The sequence below is a fragment of the Eubalaena glacialis genome, chromosome 4 (genome assembly GCF_028564815.1).
Source record: "Eubalaena glacialis isolate mEubGla1 chromosome 4, mEubGla1.1.hap2.+ XY, whole genome shotgun sequence".
NCBI lineage: Eukaryota > Metazoa > Chordata > Mammalia > Artiodactyla > Balaenidae > Eubalaena > Eubalaena glacialis.
Window position 1 is genome coordinate 125,131,303 of NC_083719.1, and position 24,471 is coordinate 125,155,773.

The 24,471-nt window shown below is 40.0% G+C and overlaps 1 protein-coding gene across 1 annotated transcript; it reads left to right on the forward strand.

Moving 5' to 3' along the window:
• The first annotated feature begins 16,888 nt into the window (after positions 1 to 16,888).
• Positions 16,889 to 20,565, forward strand: SCGB3A2 (secretoglobin family 3A member 2). Its single transcript, XM_061188306.1, has 3 exons — positions 16,889 to 17,021; positions 19,505 to 19,707; positions 20,429 to 20,565. The coding sequence occupies exons 1-3, from the start codon at positions 16,967 to 16,969 to the stop codon at positions 20,450 to 20,452; spliced, it is 282 nt and encodes a 93-aa protein (XP_061044289.1). The 5' UTR covers positions 16,889 to 16,966; the 3' UTR covers positions 20,453 to 20,565.
• Positions 20,566 to 24,471: the final 3,906 nt, after the last annotated feature.

The window sequence follows — 24,471 nt, forward strand, 5'->3', positions numbered from 1 at the left end:
TTATAATTCCTGGAATAGGCTCTAACCTTGGGATTATTATTTATCCATATGCATCACCCCTGACACGACAATGTTCTCATTGAAATGGCAAACATCTTCCATCTTACCTCCTGCCTGCCTCTTAAGGAATTAGGTCCTCTTTTTAGTATTTGATCTATTTTTTCCCCTCTAGGTCTTTCCTCTGTATGGGTTTAACCAAAGAAAAAATGAACATCTGAACCACTTAGCACTTAAGCAGAAGATTTATTATTTATAACCCAAAGGGAATTTGTTACATCATGTATATCATAAGTGTTAAGCAGGGAAGGGCTCTTGTTTTCTTTTGGCCTTGCTGGACTATTAGGTGCTCCCAAAATCATGCCCGATGAAGACATAGAAACGTGGGATGAAGCAGCTGTTGTAAAGGCCATAGACCAGGCGAGGGAGCTTAGGCCACCTGGTACAGGTCCCCTCTGTTCTCTTGGGAGGAGGCGAAGTCCAGCCAGAGGGACACTTGCAAGGATAACCAGCAGAGGAAGAGGGCAATCACTATGACTGCAAGGACCCAGAAGGGTCAGCTGGACCTGGTCATCTGGCTTTGCCTTAATTCAGGGCCGCAAGGATGAGCAGCAGATGATTATGGCCAGGGGGAGAATGAAGCCAAGGACAAAATGGCCAGAGATCAGCATTTGGTACTGCGGAATGATGATCTCCCTCCACAGCTGGTAATGCCCCTGAATTTCATTGTACGGGTCATATTGGTTGAAGTAATAGGTGACCCCTTCTACCAGAACTGTTTTCTTGAAGACCAAGTAGGGGACACAGAAGGAGACTGCCAAAAGTCAACCTCTCAAAGCCCCCAAACTGCTTTAGCTGGTATGAGGTGGTTTGGGGGACCAGATTGGCCAGAAGATCACAACACAATAGTCCATAGAGATGAGGATCAGAAGGAAGACACTGGCTGGAAAGTTAAGGATAGACATGGTGCTATTTAGCTTACAGAGCATCAGCCAAAGGGCTAGTGGTAGTGCAGAGCCACATGGCGAACTGGAGACACAGCGAGAGGATGATGGTGAGGTCAGCCACGGTCAGGTTGAGGTACCACGCTGTGTTGACTGTGCAGGGCGTGTAGAAACCAGCCACCCAGATGACAAGGCCATTGCCATACAAGCCTAGGAGGAAAGTCACTGAGTAGGCTATCATGGAAAAGATGGCAAGAGCAGACTTGACTATTAATGACTCCAGGTTTTTGCTTATGCTGTTCTTGCTGCCTAGAATGACTCCCCCACACCCTTTTCTATTGGTGAATTCCTGCACACTCATATTCTAGTGGACTGAGTTGCTTCTTCCTCTGATTGTTCATAGTATGTGGTATATGCTTAATTTCAGCAATAATGCCTATGTATCAAATCATTGTCTCAATATATGTCTTAGAAATCACATCTTATTTTACTTTTACCATCTAATATCTTAGGCAAAAGATTTAATCTCTCTGAGTGTTATATTCCTCCTCCTTAACATGGATAAATAGTATTCATACCTTATAGCATTGTTGCTAAGCTCTAAAGGGATAATCCTGTGAAATACTTGGAAATATATCTGATACATCAAAAATACTTGATGATGTTGGTTATTATTATTTTTGTTGATGTTATTTTTGTTGTCCTTATTATTTTTCATTTGGTTTATACTAGCCATTCCCTAAGCATTTGAAGAAAGCAACTTGAGGACATGTAATAGGGTTTGTCTATCTAAAATCCTAGAATTCTTTTAGGGTAAGAGCCCAGGATAAGAACATTTTTTACTTATCAGGAACTTGAAGTTTGGTGGCTATTTGTCCAGATAATTGAAACTTTTAGGAAATGTAACCTTATCCTTGATGGAATTTCTGTCTAATATTTTTAAACAAATAGTTTTTAAAAGACCAATAAAAGAGTGCATAAGCATAGTCGAGTTTGATATTAATTATAACAGTAATAGCTCATGTTTATGGAATACGAGGTAGAGGGCACCTTTAACCTCTCTGTTGTCCTGTACTTTGGTGTCAGAAGCATGCAATAACAGCACATGAAATAGAGACTAAGGAAACAATAGAAAAGATCAAAGAAACTAAAAGCTATTTCTTTGAAAAGATAAACAAAATTGATAAACTTTTAGCCAGACTCATCAAGAAAAAAAGGGGGAGGGCCCAAATCAATAAAATCAGAAATGAAAAAAGAGAAGTCACAACTGACACCACAGAAATACAAAAGACCATAAGAGACTATTACAGGAGACTACTATATGCCAATAAAATGGACAACCTAGAAAAAATGGACAAATTATTAGAAAGGTCCCAAGACTGAACCAGGAAGAAATAGAAAACATGAACAGACCAATTACAAGTTCTGAAATTCAATCTGTGATTTAAAAACTCCCAACAAACAAAAGTCCAGGACCATATGGCTTCACAGGTGAATTCTACCAAACATTTAGAAAAGAGTTAACACCTATCCTTCTGAAATATTCCAAAAAATGCAGAGGAAAGAACACTTCTGAACTCATTCTATGAGGCCACCATCACCCTGATACCAAAACCAGACAAAGATACCACAGAACAAGAAAATTACAGGCCAGTGTTACTGATGAACATAGATGCAAAAATACTCAACAAAACACTAGCAAACCAAACCCAACAATATATTAAATGGATCAAACACCATGATCAAGTGGGATTTATCCCAGAGATGCAAGGATTCTTCAATATCTGCAAATCAATCATGTGATACACCACATTAACAAACAAGAATAAAAGCCATATGATCATCTCAATAGATGCAGAAAAAGCGTTTGATAAAATTAAACACCAATTTATGATAAACACTCTCCAGAAAGTGGGCATAGAGGGAACAAAGCTCAACATAACAAAGGCTATACATGACAAAGCCACAACTGACATCATACTCAACAGTCAAAAGCTGAAAGCATTTCCTCTAAGATCAGGAACAAGACAAGGATGCCCACTCTTGCCACTTTTATTCAACATAGTATTGGAAGTCCTAGCCACAGCAATCAAAGAAGAAAAGGAAATAAAAGGGATCTAAATTGGAAAAAAAGTAAAACTGTCACTTTGCAGATGACATGATAATATACATAGAAAATCCTAAAGGTGCTACTAGAAAACTACTAGAACTAATCAATGAATTTGGTCAAGTTGCAGGATACAAAATTAATACACAGAAATCTGTTGCATTTCTACACACTAACAATGAAAGATTAGAAAGAGAAATTAAGGAAACAATCCCATTTACCATTGCATGAAAAAAGAATAAAGTACCTAGGAATAAACCGATGTAAGGAGACAAAAGACTTGTTCTCCAAAAACAATAAGATGCTGATGAAAGAAATTGAAGATGACACAAACAGATGGAAAGATATACATGTTCTTGGATAGGAAGAATCAATATTGTTAAAATGACTATACTACCCAAGGCAATCTACAGATTCAATGCAATCCCTATCAAATTACCAATGGTATTTTTCACAGAACTAGAACAAAGAGTTTTAAAATTTGTACTCCTGCTTTCTATTGATAAGTGTTAGTATGGGATGCCCCCCCCCCCCACCATTTACTTTTAATCTATAAGTGTCTTTATATTTAAAGAGGTTTGTTTTTTTTTTGTAAACAACATATAATTAGGTCATGTTTTTTGCTCTACTATGAAAATTTATGTCTTTTAATTGGTGCATTTAGGCCACTGATATTCAAAGTGATAATTGATATTGTTGGATTAATATCTACCATGTTCATTACTATTTTTTATTTATTTCTATGTGGTCTTCCACTGTTTTTCTGCCTTTTGGGGTTTTAATTGAGCATTTTATATGATTCTATTTTCTCTCATTTCTTAGCATATTAGTTATATTTCTTTTTTTTTTAACTTTTTTTAGTGATTGCCCTAGAGTTTGCAGTATACATTTATGACTAATCTAAGTCCACTTTTACATAGCATCACACCACTTCATGGGTAGTGTAAATAACTTATAATAACAAAGTAATCCTAATTCCTCCCTCCTATCTCTTGTATCATTGCTGTCATTCATTTCACTTTCATATATATGCGTAAATATGTAAGAATACATAAATATATATATACATAACATATATAAGCAAATACATTGTTGCCATTATTATTTTTGACAAACTGTTGTTTGTTAGATAATTAAGAATAAGAACAATAAAATTTTAATTTTACCTTTATCTATTCCTTTTTTGATGCTCTTCCTTACTTTATGTAGATCCAGGTTTCTGACCTATATTATTTTCTTTCCCTCTAAAGGACTCTTTAAAAAACATGTTACAAGGCATGTCTACTGGCCACAAATTCTCTCAATTTTTGTTTGTCTGAGAAAGTCTTTATGAAGGATAAAAGTCACTCATGAAGGATAATTTCACAGAGTATAGAATCCTAGGTTGATGGTTTTTTTCTCTCAACACTTTAAATGTTTTGGTCGACTCTTCTCGCTTATGTGGTTTCTGAGAAGTCGGATGTAATTCTGTCTTTGTTCTTCTCTAAGTAAGGTGTTTTGTTTTTTTTCCTCTGGCTTCTTTCAGAATTTTTTCTTTGTCTTTAGTTTTCTGTAATTTGAAAATGATATGCCTGGGTATTGTTTTTTGGCATTCACCCTGATTGGTGTTCTCTGAGGTTTCTGGATCTGTGGTTTGGTGTCTGACCATAATTTGGGGACATTCTCAGTCATTATTGTTTCGAGTATCTCTTCTGTTCCTTTCTCTTTCTTCTCTTTCTTGTATTCCCATTACATGTATGTTACACCTTTTGTAGTTGTCCTAGAGTCCTTGGATATTCTGTGTTGTTGTTTTCAGTCTTTGTTCTCTTTGATGTTCAGTTTTCAAGGATGGTATTGATATAACCATTAGCTCAAAGACTCTTTCCTCAGTTAAGTCCCGTCTACTACTAAGACCATCAAAGGCATTCTTCTGTCTGTGACAGTGTTTGTTCATTTTTATCTCTAGCATTTCTTTTTGGTTCTTTCTTAGGATTTCGATCTCTCTGCTTACATTGCCCATCTGTTCTTGCATGCTGTCTACTTTATCCATTAGCAAGCGTATATTAATCATATTTGTTTTAAATTCCTAGTCTCATAATTCCAACATCCCTGCCATGTTGAATTCTGATACTTGCTCTCTCTGTCTCTTCAAATTGTGTTTTTTGCTTTTTGGCCTGCCTTGTAATTTTTTTTTTTTTTTCTTACAGCTGGATATGATGTACTGGGTAAAAGGAACTGCTGTAAATAGGCCTTTAGTAATGTGGTGCTGATGTTTTGGGGGAGGGAAAGTAACATTTCGTCCTTTGATCAGGTCTCAGTCTTAGTGAGCCTGTGCCTCTGGATTGTGAACTTCACACGTGTTTCTCAGTTTTTTTCTCCTCGCTAAGGAGGGACAGGGCTAGAGTGGGCTGGAGTTGGGTGTTTCCCTTCCCCAGATCAGTTAGGCTCCGATGATACTCCAGCTGGTTAGGCTCTGGTTAACTAGTTTTTCCTGATGGCAGGCCTTGTTAAGAACAAAGTGCTCTGGTATATTTCAAATTGATTCCTTTTCCTCCTTCCTCTGCCAGAAGCCCAAGAGATTTTTCTCTGATATTTACTCTGGGAATCTTGTTGAGCTCTTGGAGATAGATCTCATAATATTGTGCCCCTCCCCACCCATGACTGAGTCCCTCTGGAGTTTTTAACTCCCAGAGTTGTCCATGCTGAGCTTCCAGCATTTCATCAATTATAGTTCAGGTTTTCCTACCCCAGCACTAGATCCCCAGGTGGTTTCCACTCATGAGTCTGCTTCCCTAAGCCGTGACTCCTTATAATCACCTGGCTTTCTCTCCAGTCTTGGGGCAGTTTACCTGGTGTCCTCATGGGTGTTACGGATCCAAGATGAGTTGTTGATTTTTTTAGTCTTTTGAGATTTTTACTTGTTGTTAGAACAGAGCAGTGACTTTGAAGCTCCTTATATGTGGAACCAGAAAACAGCTCTAGCCTTTCTAAATGCTTTCTACTATTATTGATGACAATATCTTGGAAGTCCTGGATTTGGCACCCATAGACTAGGGAATGCAGAGAGGATTGAATATTAATGCAGCCTGTGTTCACCAGAATGCCTTCTTATCTATCCAGGTTCTGGAATGACAGAAAGATCCTGAAGGTGTCCCCCTACACTGCTAAATATTTAGGGGTGCTGTAAAAATCTCTGAGGATTAGAGGCTCTCAGGGCTTCCAGGGACATTAGTCATTTTGCTTACTCTGCCATCACTCTGCACACCTTCCCCCTCTTCCCAACCGTAAACACCCACACATATCCCCCAAATCCACTATAATATAGTTTCCAAACCTTCTGCTACAGTTGAGACAGTGTTTCTTTTAGCTTATCATTTGAGAAATAAAACAAGAAGCAAAAACAATAATTCCCCCACCCTCCTTTTTAACTTTGCAATTCATTACTGCTCTGTAGCACAAGCCCTGACATAAAGAAGGTATTCACTCACCCATTGTCTGTTGTTTTGCTTTGCTTTGTTTTGTAGCAAACTGTAACACAATCTCTGAACTGGCCGCAAGGGGGTACTTGTGAACTGTTTTGAAAATTGATTTGTGTTCATCAAATTTCACAAACCCTCACGGTTTCCCATGGTTTGGACTTACTCCTCCTTGGAAGAAATAAAACGTACATTTGTGGAGCTTCTAGAGCAGGGAGTCATATCAGACATAATCTAACTCAGCTTCTCAACCTGAAAGCCCCAGATGGCAGGACCTGTGATAGTGTTACTCTTTTAAATATTGGTGAGGCACTGTGAGTTATTTTAAATATTTTTAAAAAGAAATATTTTAAGCATTTAAATTGGTGTTGGGCACCAAGTAGTTTTCCTTTTGACTTTAAATTATTATAACTTTACTGGGACTTCCCTGGCAATCCAGTGGTTAAGACTATGTGCTTCCAATGCAGGGTGTGTGGGTTCGATCCCTGGTCGGGGAACTAAGATCCCACATGCCACGTGGTGTGGCAAAAAAAAAAAAGAATTATTATAACTTTACTCATTTGATAGTCAAAACCTTAAAAAATTTGAGACCCATAGGGAAAAATATTTGTGCATCAGCATTCACTGAGTTGGAGACTTCTGCTTGTGATAGAGTCTGAGAAATGGTGGTGAGGAAGCTTCACTAATTTTAAAGTGGTTTATTGCAATCTTGAGCACTTTCTTCTTGAATTAAGCTTCAGGTTAAGGAAGCTGTTGGAATCTATGATCATAGACTTGGAAAGGGTAATAAAGAGGATATTATCTATCCTTTTATCTATTATAAGAACCTTTTCTACAGTAAATGTGACATTAGCTAACCTCTATTTTGGGGTTTCAATACTGATTCACTAAACTGTACATTCCTGTAGTTTCTAATCGTATTTCAAAAGAACTCTCAAATTCTATTTTACGTCCAAGTCTATTCTTCCTTCATAGTGATAGGTCCCCAAGTATTTGAACAATATTTTAAGGTCTCCTTGATTTGTCTTATCTCCTGGCTGATGTTCCCACGTTCATTAACTGTCTCTCATATGATCTTTCAAAAGCCTGGACACCCTCTTAATATGGGTTTGTTGTGGATTAAATATGGGTACGTGTTCTTTGCAATTCTTCCTACCAAGAAGTAGAGTGTGTTTCCTCTCTGCTCAGATCTGGACTGGTCCTATGGCTTGATTGGAATAACAGAATGTAATGTAAAAGATGCTGTGTATCTTTTGAGGCTAATCATTAGAACATCTACAGTTTTAATTTTCATGTCTTTCAATATGAACTCATGGACCACAAAGGCCTCTTGCAGACAGCCTGCTGCTGAGCTCCTGGCCAAAGCCAACTACAAATGCCAGTATTTTGTATATCAGGACATCGCAGTGCACTAGTAAACAGAATGCTGCAGAAGAATGCAGTCATTTCAAAGAATTATGAAAAAAATAAACTGTGGTTGTTTTAAGCCACTAAGTTTTGGAATAATTTGTTATGCAGCTTTAAATAACTAATAGGTCCAGGTTGCAAATGGCTTCAAAGTATTAGACTCAGATCTAAATATGTTGACTGTGACTAATAACCAGTAACGAAATAAATTTTTTTTCTTCTTTGATTTTGATACCCCAGTTTTACAGTTCTGGTAGATTTTTATAGCTGTATTTTCAGAGCCTGTGGAGTTTGAAATGATTTCTGAGATCAGAACACTTTTTGCTCATATTGATGTTAAAAAAAAAAAAATCATTGAAATTAGTTCTGTCTTATTTCTCAGTTCCCTCTTTTGCCAATCAAAGAATGAGTCCTGAATTTTTTTCTAGATTTGATGGAACAATAACCATTATTTTATTATTGTAATACCTACATGTAAACCAAGGACCTGAACATGCACCATCTCAATTAATCCATACAACCATATATGCTTAATATATGATCTTCCTTTATAGGTTAATGAGCTGAGATTCAGAAAGGTGAATGATTTGCTATGGGAATTAAATGAAAGAGATTCATTAAAACTTCTCTGACCCTAGTCAAATGTTCTTTCTGTTTCATCATCAATGTAAATGAACGAAGCTGGCAAACTGAGGCCTGAACACAGGATAAGAACAGTACAACTTTTTTTCTCTGGAGAACTGATTTAACTAAGAGAGGTGAGGGCATCCCTGGGGTTTGGCCTGGCATAGGGAGTCAGGGCCCAAGTAGAGTAAGAAGGGCATTTACTGAGGGGACACCGAATAGCAAGAGAGTCAAAGCCCTTGCAGTGAGAAGAGGACATTTACATATACCTACATATGTATACATATCCTTTCTAGCTCTGTCCACTGAGAGGGCCTTGAAGCAGGACATCCTGGTTGAAATGAGTAACCTAGTACCTGGATGACTCCACAATATTACTTTTCTTCTAAAAAGAACTAAGGGTCATTTCTTGGAAAAAGAGTTTATTTGGGCTGGGGCAGAGAATATTGAAGATGAGCCTGGATCATCTTGTAGTACCAGAAAGCAAGCACAAAGAATGACAGGGAAACACCAAAAGGCAAAGAGGCCAGCTGCAGGGGCTTTCACTGGCAATATTTGAGACATTTTGGTTATCAAATATAATATTACTGTAATGGATGATACTCCATTTAATAAAGTAGGAAAACCTGAGTCCCTTCTGGTATTTAAGCAGAAATTGAACGTTTGCTTAGGAATGGGATATTTACATAGTTTCAAAGTAACTTCCCACAAAACAATTGTTAATTAAACAGGAAAATGAGCAAAATGGAGAAGTCTGGCAGACTTCACCTTAATCATGGGATCAAGATGACTAGTATAAATCAGTAAGGGGAAGAATCATGTACCAACTGATAGGATACACTGAGAATACAACCTGGCTTCTTGCATAACCGGAACCTGGCAATGAGGAAGCATCAGATGAAGCCAAACTGAGCAACATTCTACCAGAAAACTGGCCTGTGGTCTTCAAAAATTTCATGAAAGTCAAGGCAAGGCTGAGCAACTCTTCCAGATTGAAGAAGACTAAACAGACATAATGGCAAAGTGTAATACATGATTCTGAACCGCATCTTTTTGCTACAAAGGACAGTATTCAGATAGTTGGTGAAACTTGAATTAGGTATAATTCAGTAGGTGGTAGTAAAGTATCAATGTTAAGTTCCTGATTATGGTCATGTAGGAGGGTGTCGTTGCACATAATACCCACCAGTATTCCTTGAGTGATGGAGCATTGGGTCAGCAATTCAGTTTCAAATGGTTCCAAAAAAAATTCTTTGTACTGTACTCAGATCTCTTCTGTAAGTGTGAAGTTGTCTCAAATTTAAAACTTTATACCAAAAAACCTCCATTATTTCTTTACCGGATACAGTGATTATCCATTCCCCTCCTTCTATTCTATAAAGCAAGCCAAAAGAAATACAGACTTCTTTAAAGAGAAAATTGTAAATAAAAATCCCCAAATATCATTCAAAATTAAATCATGGAGAAGTGGTGTTGATGAACTTGTTGGTAATGGTGGCTGCTGTGAGGTTACGGTTAAGAAGCTGGAAAACAAAAAGTAGAGAGGGAAATAATGGCAATCATCATCATCATTATCATATCTAACATAAATTGAATGCTCATCCTGAGGCTTGCCAGGAGCCCACTCATCTTAGTAAAAAGGCCTATCCCTCCCTGTACTTCTGGTCAAGAGTCATAGTGTAAACATTTGGAAAGGGGGAAATGATTTATAGCAGAGGCACTGAGTGAGGACCTGTAACTTGGCAAAGTACGCCATGAACTTTTCATGTTCTTCTTTGAGTCACACCCACAGTGTGAATGTGCAGTTTGGCTGTTTCTTGAAAGGGTGTTAAGCTCACATATTCAAGAGCAGGCAAGGCCGAGGCCTTCACTGATTTAGTTGCTAAAGATACAATGAGCCACTTTTAGATTTAGACAGTTTATCACTTTACATAGACAGCAAAGAGAAGAATAGACCAAAAGTGTCAGCTCCCTATCATCTTTGTCCCATTCATTAAAAAGGATGACAATGAAACAGAAGGGGTTGGATGACTCCAAAGCCGGTTGTGGGGAGCTAATTCTAGACTGCAGCTGAGAGGCTTAGGTTTTAATATTCTGCAGTTCTGTTCCAAGGGCGGTTAGGGCAGAAAGTCCCACACCTCATAGGACCTGGGAGGCAATGTCTTATGACAGCTTCCCTGGAGAGATGTGAAGGCACATGGGAGATGGCTCATAGCAGCTACTGTAGTCCTCGCATCCTCTCGGGTTCCAGGAGGATCGCAAGGTGTTCCCCCAAGACTCAGATAAGCAATGGTTCGACCCTTCACATATGTGGATCCCTGCAAGGTTACCAGGTAATATGGTAAATAAAGTAATTCCCCTATAAAGGGCAGTTGAAAGGTAGGACTTAGAACATGATCATGTCATGGAGAATGTCTGCTAGGCACTGAAGAGCTGCCCTCTGGGAGGGCTGACATCCTCGCTGGAAGGAAGTTATAGCAGATGCTATTCTGGCCCCCTAACAAGATAGTGACATTAGCTGTGAATGTGGGACTGCGCCATGGTTTGGGAGTATGGGGTCATCTGGGCCCAGACTCCTCCTCACTGAACCTCCTTTCTGCTTCCCTTACACTAATGTGCTTTATAAACCCCTATGACCCGGTTTGTCCCTGCTCAAGAACCCATATTTCTCACTATGGATCAAGTCTTGCCAGATCAAGTGGTAGTCTCATTCAGGCCACCAGAGTTTAGTTTTTTATAGCCGTACCTTGTCATTAACTCATCTGATGCAATTCATTGATTGTTTGATTGTAAACTAAGCATTTGTTTGAAATTTGCATGGTCAGGCATGTGGATGAACAGTGCTGGACAGAGAAAGATAAAAGAGACTTTTTCCACACATCTTCCTTTTTAGCTTACTTACTTGTCTCAATTAGTTTCTTAAAATAAAACATTACAAATTCTACTTTTAGTTCTCATCTTCTCTTCTTATCCAAATCTTTGAATTCAAGAACCACTTGAAGTCATCTTTGAAAAATCCAGGCTGGGCAAATCACTTTTCTCCGTTTTTGAGGCTTCCTAGATTTTTACTTTGGTTTGGTCTTGATTTATGCGTCACTTCCTGTGTTTCACCCTCATGGGCTCATGTTCCATCTGGATTTCCCTGCAGTGCCTCTACAGGGGCTAAAAGTTAGCCTTAAACAACAGTGGACTGATTTTTCACTAAATAGGATTCAATCAATAGGGAAGAGAGCCAGGAACAGGTTATTTTTATTTTATTTTATTTTATTTTTGCTTTTCTCCAAACTCTATAAGGTTGGTATGCAAAGCCGTGACATTTGATTGTTACATGCTTGTGTTTTCAAGACAAATTTTGAGGCTATATCCCGTTTTATTTAGGTTTCACTTTGTCACTTTGACCATCCAATTTACAGAAAGTAGAAGAGAAGATAATGAGCTCTACTTTGATGTCTCCAGTGTGACTTCCCAATAATTGTCTCTTTTCAGCTAGAAGAAAGAGTGTGAGATGAAATCTCAGGCTGATTCTTTTCTTTTTCTGATTTGTGTCTTGAATCTACATTCAGCTGGCTTCTTTAGAACTGTCATTCTCCTCACAGAGACAAAAAGGACACAGTATATCTTTCCATCTGTTTGTGTCATCTTCAATTTCTTTCATCAGCATCTTATTGTTTTTGGAGTACACGTCTTCTGCCTCCTTAGGTAGGTTTATTCCTAGGTATTTTATTCTTTTTCATGCAATGGTAAGTGGGATTGTTTCCTTAGTTTCTCTTTCTGATCTTTCGTTGTTAGTGCATAGGAATGCAACCTAATTTTGTATCCTGCAACTTGACTGAATTCATTGATGAGCTCTAGTAGTTTTTCTGGTGGTGTCTTTAGGATTTTCTATGTATAGTGTCATGTCATCTGCAAACAGTGACAGTTTTACTTCCTCTTTTCCAATTTGGATTCCTTTTATTTCTTTTTCCTTTCTGATTACCATGGCTAGGACTTCTAAAACTATGTTGAATAAGAGTGGTAAGAGTGGGCATCTTTTTCTCGTTCCTGATCTTAGAGGAAATGCTTTCAGTTTTTCACCATTGAGTATGATGTTAGCTGTGGGTTTGTCATATATGGCCGTTATTATGTTGGACTTACTGACTTGCTTCTAACAGTTTCCTTTAATATAATTAAGATGAGGCAAGAGTCATGCCGGCTTTCTTCCTGCTGTATTCCCAGAATCTACCACAGAGGCAGATCCACCAAACATGCTCAATAAATACTTGTTGAATGGCTAATTGAACTTCCACTCTCGCTTATAAATTTAATCTCCACAAAAAATTCATTTGAAAAACACTTTGAAAATTAATTTAGAAACACTGGCATTCATTTCCTTTTCATTTCTTTTCATGAATTAATTTATTAACAAATGCTTACTGGAAAAGCATATTAGTTAAGTGTTTAAAGGTAAAGAAATACAAATCAGAAGAAAGGACTCAAATTCTGGCCACATTATATATTATCTAAGTGACCTTGGCAATTAATTCATTGCTTCCAGCTTCAGAACTCTCATTTATAAAATGGGATAAAAGCTCTTATCTTCAGGGGCTTTATGAGAATGAAATGGATACCATATGCAAAGCGTAGGGCCTGGCACTGATTGGTGGTTCTTAATAATATTATCAAGTGTGTAGAATTCTGCGTTAGGATCCAAACATGAACAAGACAAAGCCGCTTGAGATGTTTACAAATTAGTCCTGGGAAAGAAAACATTAATACAAATAATATCAGTATCAGTAGCATAACAACGGCACAAGAAGAGCATAGAAGGCTGTTTTAAAATATGTTTTATTATTATTCAGGTCATCAGATCAGGAGATAACTGCCATTGAAAAGATAGCTTGTTATACTGACAGATTCCCAAGAAAAGGGTCATGCCACACCACAGGGCAGTAAGGGCACATGGGAAGAACTGTGTTTGTCAGGAGGGTGGGGCAGGTGAGTGGGCAGGAGCCTTTACTCAAACTTCCCAGCAGTTTTCCATGGGAAGGGATGGGGAGACAGGGTAAGCAGGTTTAGAATAGGCTAGTTTGAATAATTTCAGTGGGCTCTGGGGTGTAGGGACTGTCCCTAGTTGTCTGGTACCTGCCTGGGCCGGGGGGTGATTGAGGCAGGTGGGCAGTGGCCCAGTCGGGGACAAGGGCTCCCTGAAGGAGGTGGTTGGCAGTGTGGGCTCTGGATTGGTTGGTTTGCATATGAAAGGTACACTCCCAGGTGAGCCATTTGCTATCTCTAAGAATTAGCTAGCCCTGGGAGGGGCAGTCCCTCCAAGGTCAGCAAGCCTCCAAAATGTCAAAGCATCAGCAATATGGAATAAAAAGACATGACTAATACATGGGCTCAGAATGCAGGAAGCATGGGAGTAGCCAAGTCTGAGTCTCTTTTCAGGTCTGACTGTACCCCCAATCCTCTTGTTCTTTACAATCAGAGCACCCTATTAGCTTCTTCATAGGACTTACTACTAGTTCTTTATTTGTTTACCTGTTTATTGTCTGTTTATCCCATACACTGTCAGCTCCACGAAAGCAAGAAATTTGCTTGCCTCATTTACTACTTCAGTCTTAGTTCCTGACAGTGTCAGGCACAGAGTAGATGCTCAATAACTATTTGTTGAACAAAAGAAATGAAAACAGTAGTACTTGAAGGTTATGTGATGTCTGTCTGTTCACATGCACATATTACTGTTCATATATGTGTAAGCATGTGGACATTTGTGTTTGTAAGTGTGACAGAGAGAGAGAGAGAGAGTGTGTGTGTGTGTGTGTGTGTGTGTGTGTGTGTTTTGCATGGAGGAGGTTCTAGCCTTTAGTCTAAGCCATCCATGTTTACTACCAGGTTTTGGTCAAGACAATGTCTGGTCGACTATTAGATGGGCCCACCAGAAATCTATTAGCACTTCCTGGGAAAGAACTGAGGTCTGAGGAACTTCCTGGGAAAGGACTCACCTCCAGGACCAGCAGACAAGCTGGAGACAGTGCCACACACTTCAGAGGTAGAAAGGGAGAAGCATCCGTGTGTGTGTATTGCTCTATTTCTCTTGGATTGGTCCAGCCCCTTGTGGACTCATAACTTGGCAGTTGCGAGAGAGAGGCTATGTTTCCAAACAGAAATATCTGTTTTTTGCCAAAAGCTCTACTATATTTTAGTATGCTGTGTTAGTCAGAACCCAGCCAGAAAGTCAAAACCATGCCAGGTGATCAAACAGGAAAAATTGAACTTGAAGGATAATTCACAAGATGCTAGAAAGGCAGTTAAAGCAAGCGGGGGAAAAGGCGAGTCAACTCTGAGATTAGAAAGTGCAGGAAGCTGCTGCTGCTTCTTGGCCGGGAGGGATAGGGACAGCAGGTTGGGCCCAGGCTGGGGCTGCACTGTGGAAGCCGGAACGATGGTGGGACTGCCTGGTGTGTGGGGGACCGCAGATGAAAGGGCCTTTCTGGAAGGAGCTGGAGCCATGGAGAAGCGGCCGTCACTGCCCGAGATGTCTCCTGAAGCAGGGAGAGGGAGAAGCACCCTGATTTCTCCCTTTCTCTCCCCTCCAATCTTTTCCCAGTGCCTCCCATTAGCCGATCCTAACCAGAACGCAGTTGGCCAGGAAGTCTGGAAACCACAGTTTGAAAAACTGAGCCTCCTATAGTGCAGGGCAGAGGGGGGGACGTGCACGGAGAGGATGTGAGAGCAAAATGGAAACAACCAGCAGAGATGAGGGCAGTACAGTTTTCGTATCCTGTAGAAAGGTCATAACATAAAAATAAAGGACGGCATCAACTCGCCACCACTTTACCACACACAACCTTGGCCCTGTGAGAGCTCTGGAACATCAACATCCCTGGCTAGGTGATAACTCCCCAGGAAAAACTGAAGCCGTCTCTGGCAGAGAAAGCAGTAGAAGGGGCAGGATTGCGTATGTGTGGCAGTAATACATGATCTCCTCCATGCAGTTTATAATGTAGCAGAAAAATAAAGAAATGGCAGTTATAACTCGGTAATGCACAGAAATGAAGAGCAGGTGACACTTGTTAAGTGTTAATCTTGGTTTGGTACAGTTATATCCTGGGTCTACATAATTACATTAAATCCTCATAACAATACCACACCCTCAAGTGGGGCCCCAACTCCTGGCCTTGCACCTAGAGGGGACTATGCCTTGATGTATCTTCCTCACAATGTTCTGAGTACCCCTTCAGTGGCAGGGGCTGGCTGGGGCCAGCAATGTCATTTGGTCAGGGAGCTCCAAGCTGGGACTGGGATCCACCTGGACCCTGGATCTTATTTCTCCCCTTCAAGTTTCGTTCTTTCTCTCTTTCCTGTACCAGATACCCCAAGGAACTCTAGGACTTGGGCTTACAAATAGGGTCATCCTAGGGCCCCATGGCTGAGTCCTGGTTGCAGGAGGGCAGGCCTTGCAAACAGATTGTTCCTGTGGCCAGCACAGTATTTCTTTTGCATGATTACAAGGGACTGGACTGCCAGAAGGGTTCTGACATGCATATTTTGGTGACCCAAGTTGTTTATATGGATGGGGTCTTGTAAAAAAATTTTTTTTCTCAGGGTCACACACCTTTGAGACCATCTTGCTGTTAGCTGTTAAATGTCCCATTTTAGATGAGGAGAACAATACTATAGAATAAAATACGTCAAATCTAAGGTTACACAAAGAGTAAATATTGAATCCCAGGTTTTTAAAAAGGCATTTTGATTTTCGATCCTGAGCTATATGAGAACACAGAGAAGGCATGACCCTGGCTGTTCCCCAAATAAGTGGGAGACACTAGAAATGGTAGAAGATCTTGCCATGTAGATGTGTGAGCAGGGATGGGGTGGGTGGAGGTAAATTCCAGAGAAACGTGGCACTAAATGCCAGTAAGCTGAGTCTGTATTATTTCAGGACTGAAGGGACGTCGGGATTACTCCTACAACTGGCAAGCTCATCAGTTAATGTGTTTCTCCAAACTTTAAATGAATAGAAAACTGGAGGAAAGCAACAGAATTTTCACTCTCTTTAATCCCAATATGAAACCTTCCCTTCTTTTCAGAGTTCTTCCAGGAGAAGGACTTTTAGAGCTCTTTGCTTCCCACCCGCAACTCTGTGTAAGAGCTTATGCAACAGATCCTTGAGAGTGTTTTAAGTTAGGGCTTTGTTTCTCATGGGAACATGAGAGAAAGCGGAAAAAACCTCCAGTTTGTTTAGTGAGAAAACATGACCTCCATGCTTTTCTTCCCTGGGGCGAGTCAAGTGGTCGTGACTGAAATTCAGGTCCCTGTTTGGTGTATAAATATGTGTGTGTGCAAAAGCCACTGCCACACTTGGTACAGCAAGGGGAACCACTGGCTCGGTGGACTCATTAGGTTTTCCAGTTTAATTTTAAACTCCAGGTAAATATCACAGATAACGTACAATGAAGCTGGTCACTGTGTTCCTGCTGGTGACCATCAGCATTTGCAGTTACTCTGGTAAGTAAGCTGGGAACATATGATATTTCTGTATTTTTCTGTTAACAGGAACACAACTAGTAAGCCTAGGCTCCCAGTGGAATATGGTGGAGGGAGTTTTAGAGCCACAGAATAGTAAGGTCAGAAGGGACTTCAGATGTCCCCTGCTCCCAGCTCCAAGCTCTAACCCAGTACAAGTACTATCCCTGGTGTATCCTACAAAGAAGTTAACCAGCTCCCACAGAGGTTCAACAAACGCACTTCATTATTGAACTTCGGCCACCATTAATTTTCCTTAATTTTGAGTTAAGATCTGATTTTGTGACTTCTTTCTTTTATGTTTCTGAAACTATATGGAGTCATTCTTGCTATCATCTCTAATCAGTTTGCAACGTTGGTTCTCTTGAGACATAGCTACGTTTATCTGTTCACACAATCAGTGGGTATTTGTTGAATGGCTGTAAGCCGTTGGTCACTGGATAGGCATTCGAAGATTCAGACCTGAATCAGACATAAATATTGTTCTCAAGGTTCTTATAGTCTGGCAAGGGAGAGAAGACTTCTACAGAAGTCACTGCCGTACTAGACCAGTCATTAATGCACAATGACAATACAGATAGAGCTCTGTGGGAGAGCTGAGGGGTGAACAGTTCCATTTCTAGGTAGGGTATAGAGGCTGATTTCTTGGAGGAGAATGGGAACTGATCCTTTCTTTTTGGAGGGAGTCATTTTAACTATAGGAAGAGATATTTGGGCACATCTGCAAAATCCATCATAATGGCCACTGCTCATTTGGAGAACAAAAAGCTTTGAGGGTCTCCCCTCTGGAATATGTAAGTACATACAGAGAAGACAGTCACCAAAGTGTTGAAAATAACAAGTACAGAGATTAATCATGAGAAACTGTGTGATACCCATGCCTACATTGGCAACTTTGGCTTGTGAATTTTTTTTGAATTTTTGAACTAATTTGTAACGTCACCAGTTTTGGCTATTTTGTTGTCCTTTGGTGTCTAAGGACATGTGGGAAGAGGTGGCAGCAGAAAGATGGGTGGAGGGGAAATAAATATCCCCCTTCTGGGGGAGAGTTTTGGAGGGAAAATGGGTGGTAGAAAATGAAGGGGAAATAGCTGCACAAGCTCCATTTTTATGATTTGAATGGGAAAATAAAAAGTATTACAAAGAGAATGAAGCACTGGCAGGGTCTCAGCCAGCAGGAGGATGTATGCCTCGTGTGTGCTTCTGCATGTGTGTATTTATACATACGCAAATGTGTTTTGTAAAAATATGTATCATAAGCATTTTCCTCATTCTCTAACCTCTTCTATGTGAAAGTTATCTTTCTAAAGCTGAAGATATAAAATGCAATTATTCCATATAAGAGCCTTGATAGCTCCCCATTACCCTTGGGGAAAAAAAATCTCAAACTCATCTGTATGACATTCAAGGCTTTGAAAATCCGCCCCACCCAAGTTGCAGCCTAACCTTCTTAATCCCTCCTCAGCACACCCCACTGGAATTCTGAAGAAGACTCACCATCCTGTGTATGCACTTTCACCTTAATATCTCAATGCCTTGGTTAATTTTGTTCCTCTTTAAAATGCTGCTCCCCTTCTTTACCTGTGATCCTGACATTTGCCTCAAGACACATCTCCTGCAACATCTATTCTTGGAAGATTCCTGTAACGTTCTCCTACGTTAGAATTAATCATCACTTCTTTTGTGTTTCCATAGAGCTTTGTCCATAATATTAGCATAGCACATGCTGCACTGTGGCATACACAAATCTTTTTTGTCCACCAGACTGTGTGGGTTCTCTGAGTGGAATATCTTGTTTTATTCATCTGTGTATCTGCACCAACTGGCATAGAGTCTCTGTTCACTTACGTTTGTAGCATTGAGTTGGACTGGTTGGGAGCAGTTTCCTGGGCTGTGGTTGGGTCCATTCATGTCTCCTAGTGGAGGTTCATTATGGCATCTTCCCTTTGGTTTCAAACTTGTGGGCTGTGGAGACAGCCACATGCAAACTATACTCCCATCTAGTCAATCACCAGTATCTTTTGAGTGCTTACTATATGCCAGGGTCTGTGCTAGGCATGGGGTATGGTAGTGAATAAAACTCAAATTTCTTATTCTCATGGATCCTACATTCTAGTGAGAGGATGAAGGCAAAGTAAAGAAATGAATAAAGATTTAATACTTTAAGTAGTGGTAAGAAAAAATAAAGATAGAGGGTGACGGGTGATACCATTTTAGATACATCTCTGAGAATGTAACATCTGAGGAGAGACCAAACAAGTAAGGAAGAAAGGCATGTAGTTATCTGGGGAAAGAAAGTTCTAGAGAGATGGAATGGGAGGGGCAAAGGTCCAGAAGCAGATGTTTTCATGAGAAATCAAGATGAGTAGGGCTGGAATGGAGCCATTGATGGAGAGAGTGGAAGGTGGTGAGGTCATAGGAACTGGAAGTGCCTTGTTTTACTTGGGATCTCTTTTGCTCTGCAGCTACCGCCTTCCTCATCAACAGTTTACCACTTCCTGTCAACAAGGCTTTACCTTTACCTCTGGACAACGATCTCCCCCTCAAGGACCCACTTAAGCTTCTTCTGAAAACTCTGGGCATTTCTGTTGAGCACCTTGTGGAAGGGCTGAGGAAGTGTGTGAGTGAGCTGGGACCAGAGGCCTCTGAGGCCGTGAAGAAACTGCTGGTAACTACAGCTTGTGGGGCTAACTCACCAAAGGGCAGGGCTTAGTCACCCTGAGTGCTCACCCTCTCCACCCCACTCCCACCCCACCTTTTTCTCATTTGTGAACCTGTATTTCCCCCTTGCTTACTGTACTCATACACATTTTGCATGTCCTTGAATCTCAAGGAAAGTGCAATATCCACACTTCTAGAAGGAATTTTTGAATGAGAGAGACGTATGCTAGTCGTGAAATGTATGCCACTTCCCAGCTTTGTGATTCTGGATGGGACTTAACCACTCTGAGCTTTTGTTTCTTTGTAAGTAAAATGGTAGCGAAATAGGATAGTGACTATTTTTGGTGATGTGCTAATGATATGTAGCTGCTCTTATTTTTATTTTATTTAATTTTTTAAAAAAATTTATTTATTTATTTATTTATTTGTGGGTGTGTTGGGTCTTCGTTTCTGTGCGAGGGCTTTCTCTAGTTGTGGCGAGCGGGGGCCACTCTTCATCGCGGTGCGCGGGCCTCTCACTATCGCGGCCTCTCTTGTTGCGGAGCACAGGCTCCAGACACGCAGGCTCAGTAGTTGTGGCTCACGGGACTAGTTGCTCCGTGGCATGTGGGATCTTCCCAGACCAGGGCTCGAACCCGTGTCCCCTGCATTAGCAGGCAGACTCTCAACCACTGCGCCACCAGGGAAGCCCCTGCTCTTATTTTTAATATTGCCTTTTTGACTTTCAGGAGGCACTCTCATACTTGGTGTGACAGCAGAAAAAAGCAAGAGTGGAGGAGGGAAGGAGATGATGCTCTCCTCCTCCCTGGCTGAAACTCCTTCCATCCTAAAATTCAGTGACCCCTGAAGAGAATGAATAAAGCAATGAACAGACTTCAGTTTGTCCTATTTTTATTTGGGGAGCTCTATTCAGAAGGGCCTAACTAGATAATTTTTTCCTTGGGTTATAAACTCTAGAGAGCCTGTTGTTATAAAGACAACTCGCATTTTCAGTAAGGCATAATGATTTTTTCCATCTCCTTATCTCTAACTTGAACGTCTCCATTTTCTTCAACTGTTGTTTATCTGACAATGTTTCCAGATGCCTTACGTTCCTATTCCCCTACTTCTAAGGAATTTTTTTTTTTAAGCCTTAAAATAAAAGCACTTGATTTGATTATAATTCTGCAGTTTGCCTTGGATTCACCTGGGTAGTTCTTCCACTGGTGTTACCTGGTGACACTCTGATAGTTTGGATAGAGTAGATGCTCCAAAACATGAAAAGATGCTCAACATCACTAATTATTAGAGAAATGCAAGTCACAGCTACAATGAGATATCACCTCACACTGGTCAGAATGGCCATCATCACAAAATCTACAAACAATAAATGCTGGAGAGGGTGTGAAGAAAAGGGAAGTTTTACAAGCTTCATTTGTTTGGAGTCTACATCACCAGAATGTGAGGTTTGATTAAGTTAGCAGTTATATTAGTGCCACTCCATAGCTTCACAGACCCTTCCACCAAGTTAGGCCTCTACTACGTCATTCTCTGGCAAATGGTTCTGAACTATCCTTTCCTTTCCTCAATGCTACCGTGTACTATGATTCCAGAATCATCTTTTCCAAGACATAATTCTGGCTCTATACGACCACCTATAAAATAGATTTCAAGCTCCTTAGCATGGCATACAAGGTCTTTCATGATCTGACCTTACTTTACATGTCTAGTCTCATCAATATTCCTTTCTTCACATGTGCTCCAGCCTCAGCCATGCTGAAGAGATAACTAAATCTCTTTGCTGCTAACACTTTTATGCCTTAATGAAAAAACTCAATCTTCTTCCCACCTACAATGTCTGCCCCAGTCTGCCTCCAGACTTGGGCTTGTGCCAATCTTGGGGCTATTTGCCCTTAGATCCATTCCCCATGCTTTCCATGCTCTGCTCCATATTAGGGGGAGGGAGGGGACATGATGCTGACCCTTGCAGGTGGTTCCCAGGTCAGTTTCTCAGGTTCCCATGTCAGTTGATATCTGGGCTGCATTCTGCCCCAGAAGGCCCAGGCAGGAGATGGGAGGTGGGAAGAGGGGAGAGGCCAGAGTGTGGCCTCCCCTCTCTCTCTCTCTCTCTATTTGGGAGAAGTCTCTGGAAGTGCCTGCACTATGTCTGAGCCACCAGGTCCTGCTGGATAAGTTTATATTTGTTTCAGCTTTTGGCAGGTGACTCCAGTCTCTGGACTCTTGTTACACCATCTCTTCTTTTTCTCTCCAGCTGAAGTTCATACTGGCTTCCTGCTGTTATCAGTTTCTAAGCTGCCTCACCATCACCTATTTGATTTTTTTAGGTCTTCTATCATCTATTGAGTCAATTCTGTGCATTACATTCCCTCTGTTCTAAGCATATAAATAGTTTCTGTTTCCTGGTTGGTTCCTGTCTAATATAGTATTAACTTCATCTCCTCTGTGAAGATTACCTTGATTTCTGCTATTTCTTTTTATTTATTTATTTATTTTTATTAGAGTATAGTTGCTTTACACTGCTGTGTCAGTTTCTGCTGTAGAGCAAAGTGAATCCGCCATACATACACATATACCCCCTCTACTTTGGATTTCCTTCCCATTTAGGTCACCACAGAGCACCAAGTAGAGTTCCCAGTGCTATACAGTAGGTTCTCATTAGTTATCTATTTTATACATAGTAGTGTAAACATGTCAATCCCAATCTCCTAGTTCATCCTACTGAACCCCCTTTCCCCCTTGGTATCCATACGTTTGTTCTCTACATCTGTGTCTCTATTTCTGCTGTGCAAATAAGATCATTTATACCATTTTTCTAGATTCCACATATATGCGTTAATATACGATATTAGTTTTACTCTTTCTGACTTAATTCACTCTGTATGACACTCTCTAGGCCCATCCATGTCTCTGCAAATGACACAATTTCATTCTTTTTTATGACTGAGTAATATTCCATTGTATATACATTCCACATCTTCTTTATCCATTCCTCGGTTGATGGACTTTTAGGTTGCTTTCATGTCCTGGCTATTGTAAATAGTGCTGCAATGAACATTGGGGTGCATGTGTCTTTTTGAATTATGGTTTTCTCAGGGTATATGCCCAGTAGTGGGATTGCTGGGTCGTATGGTAGTTCTATTTTTAGTTTTTTAAGGAACCCCCATACTGTTCTCCATAGTGGCTGTATCTATTTACATTCCCACCAACAGTGTAAGAGGGTTCCCTTTTCTTCACACCCTCTCCAGCATTTGTTGTTTGTAGATTTTGTGATGATGGCCAATCTGACCGGTGTGAGGTGATACCTCATTGTAGTTTTGATTTGCATTTCTCTGATAATTAGTGATGTTGATCTTTTCATGTGTTTGTTGGTCATCTGTATGTCTTCTTTGGAGAAATGTCTATTTAGGTCTTCTGCAAATTTTTTGATTGGGTTGTTTGGTTTTTTTTGATATTGAGCTGCATGAGCTGTTTGTATATTTTGGAGATTAATCCTTTGTCAGTTGCTTCGTTTGCAAATATTTTCTCCCATTCTGAGGATTGTCGTTTTGTCTTGTTTATTGTTTCCTTTGCTGTGCAAAATCTTTTAAGTTTCATTCGGTCCCATTTCTTTATTTTTGTTTATATCTTCATTACTCTAGGAGGTGGATCAAAAAAGATCTTGCTGTGATTTATGTCAAAGAGTTTTCTGCCTATGTTTTCCTCTAAGAATTTTATAGCGTCTGACCTTACATTTAGGTCTTTAATCCATTTTGAGTTTATTTTTGTGTATGGTGTTAAAGAGTATTCTAACTTCATTCTTTTACATGTAGCTGTCCAGTTTTCCCAGCACCACTTATTGAAGAGGCTGTCTTTTCTCTATTGTATATTCTTGCCTGCTTTGTCATAGATTAGGTGATCATCAGTGTGTGGGTTTATCTCTGGGCTTTCTATCCTGTTCCATTGACCTATATTTCTGTTTTTGTGCTAGTACCATACTGTCTTGATTACTGTAGCTTTGTAGTATAGTCTGAAGTCAGTCTAATTCCTCCAACTCTGTTTTTCTTTCTTGAGATTGCTTTGGCTATTTGGGGTTTTTTGTGTTTCTGTGCAAATTGTAAAATTTTTTGGTTCTAATTCTGCGAAAAATGCCATTGGTAATTTGATATGGATTGCACTGAATCTGTAATTGCCTTGGGTAGTATAGTCATTTTCACAATATTGATTCTTCCAATCCAAGAACATGGTATATCTCTCCATCTGTTTGTGTCATCTTTGATTTCTTTCATCAGTATCTTATAGTTTTCTGAGTACAGGTCTTTCGCTTCCTTATGTAGGTTTAGTCCTAGGTATTTTATTCTCTTTGTTGCAATGGTGAATGGGATTGTTTCCTTAATTTCTCTTTCTGATTTTTCTTTGTTAGTGTATAGGAATGCAAGAGATTTCTGTGTACTAATTTTGTATCCTGCAACTTTACTCAATTCATTGATGATCTTTAGTATAGTAGTTTTCTGGTGGCATCTTTAGGATTTTCTATGTATAGTATCATGTCATGTGCAAACAGTGACAGTTTTACTTCTTCTTTTCCAATTTGGATTCCTTTTATTTCTTTTTCTTCTCTGATTGCCGTGGCTAGGACTTCCAAAACTATGTTGAATAAGAGTGGCAAGAGTGGACACCCTTGTCTTGTTCCTGGTCTTAGAGGAAGTGCTTTCAGTTTTTTACCATTGAGAATGATGTTTGCTGTGGGTTTGTCATATATGGCCTTTATTATGTTGAGGTAGGTTCCCTCTAT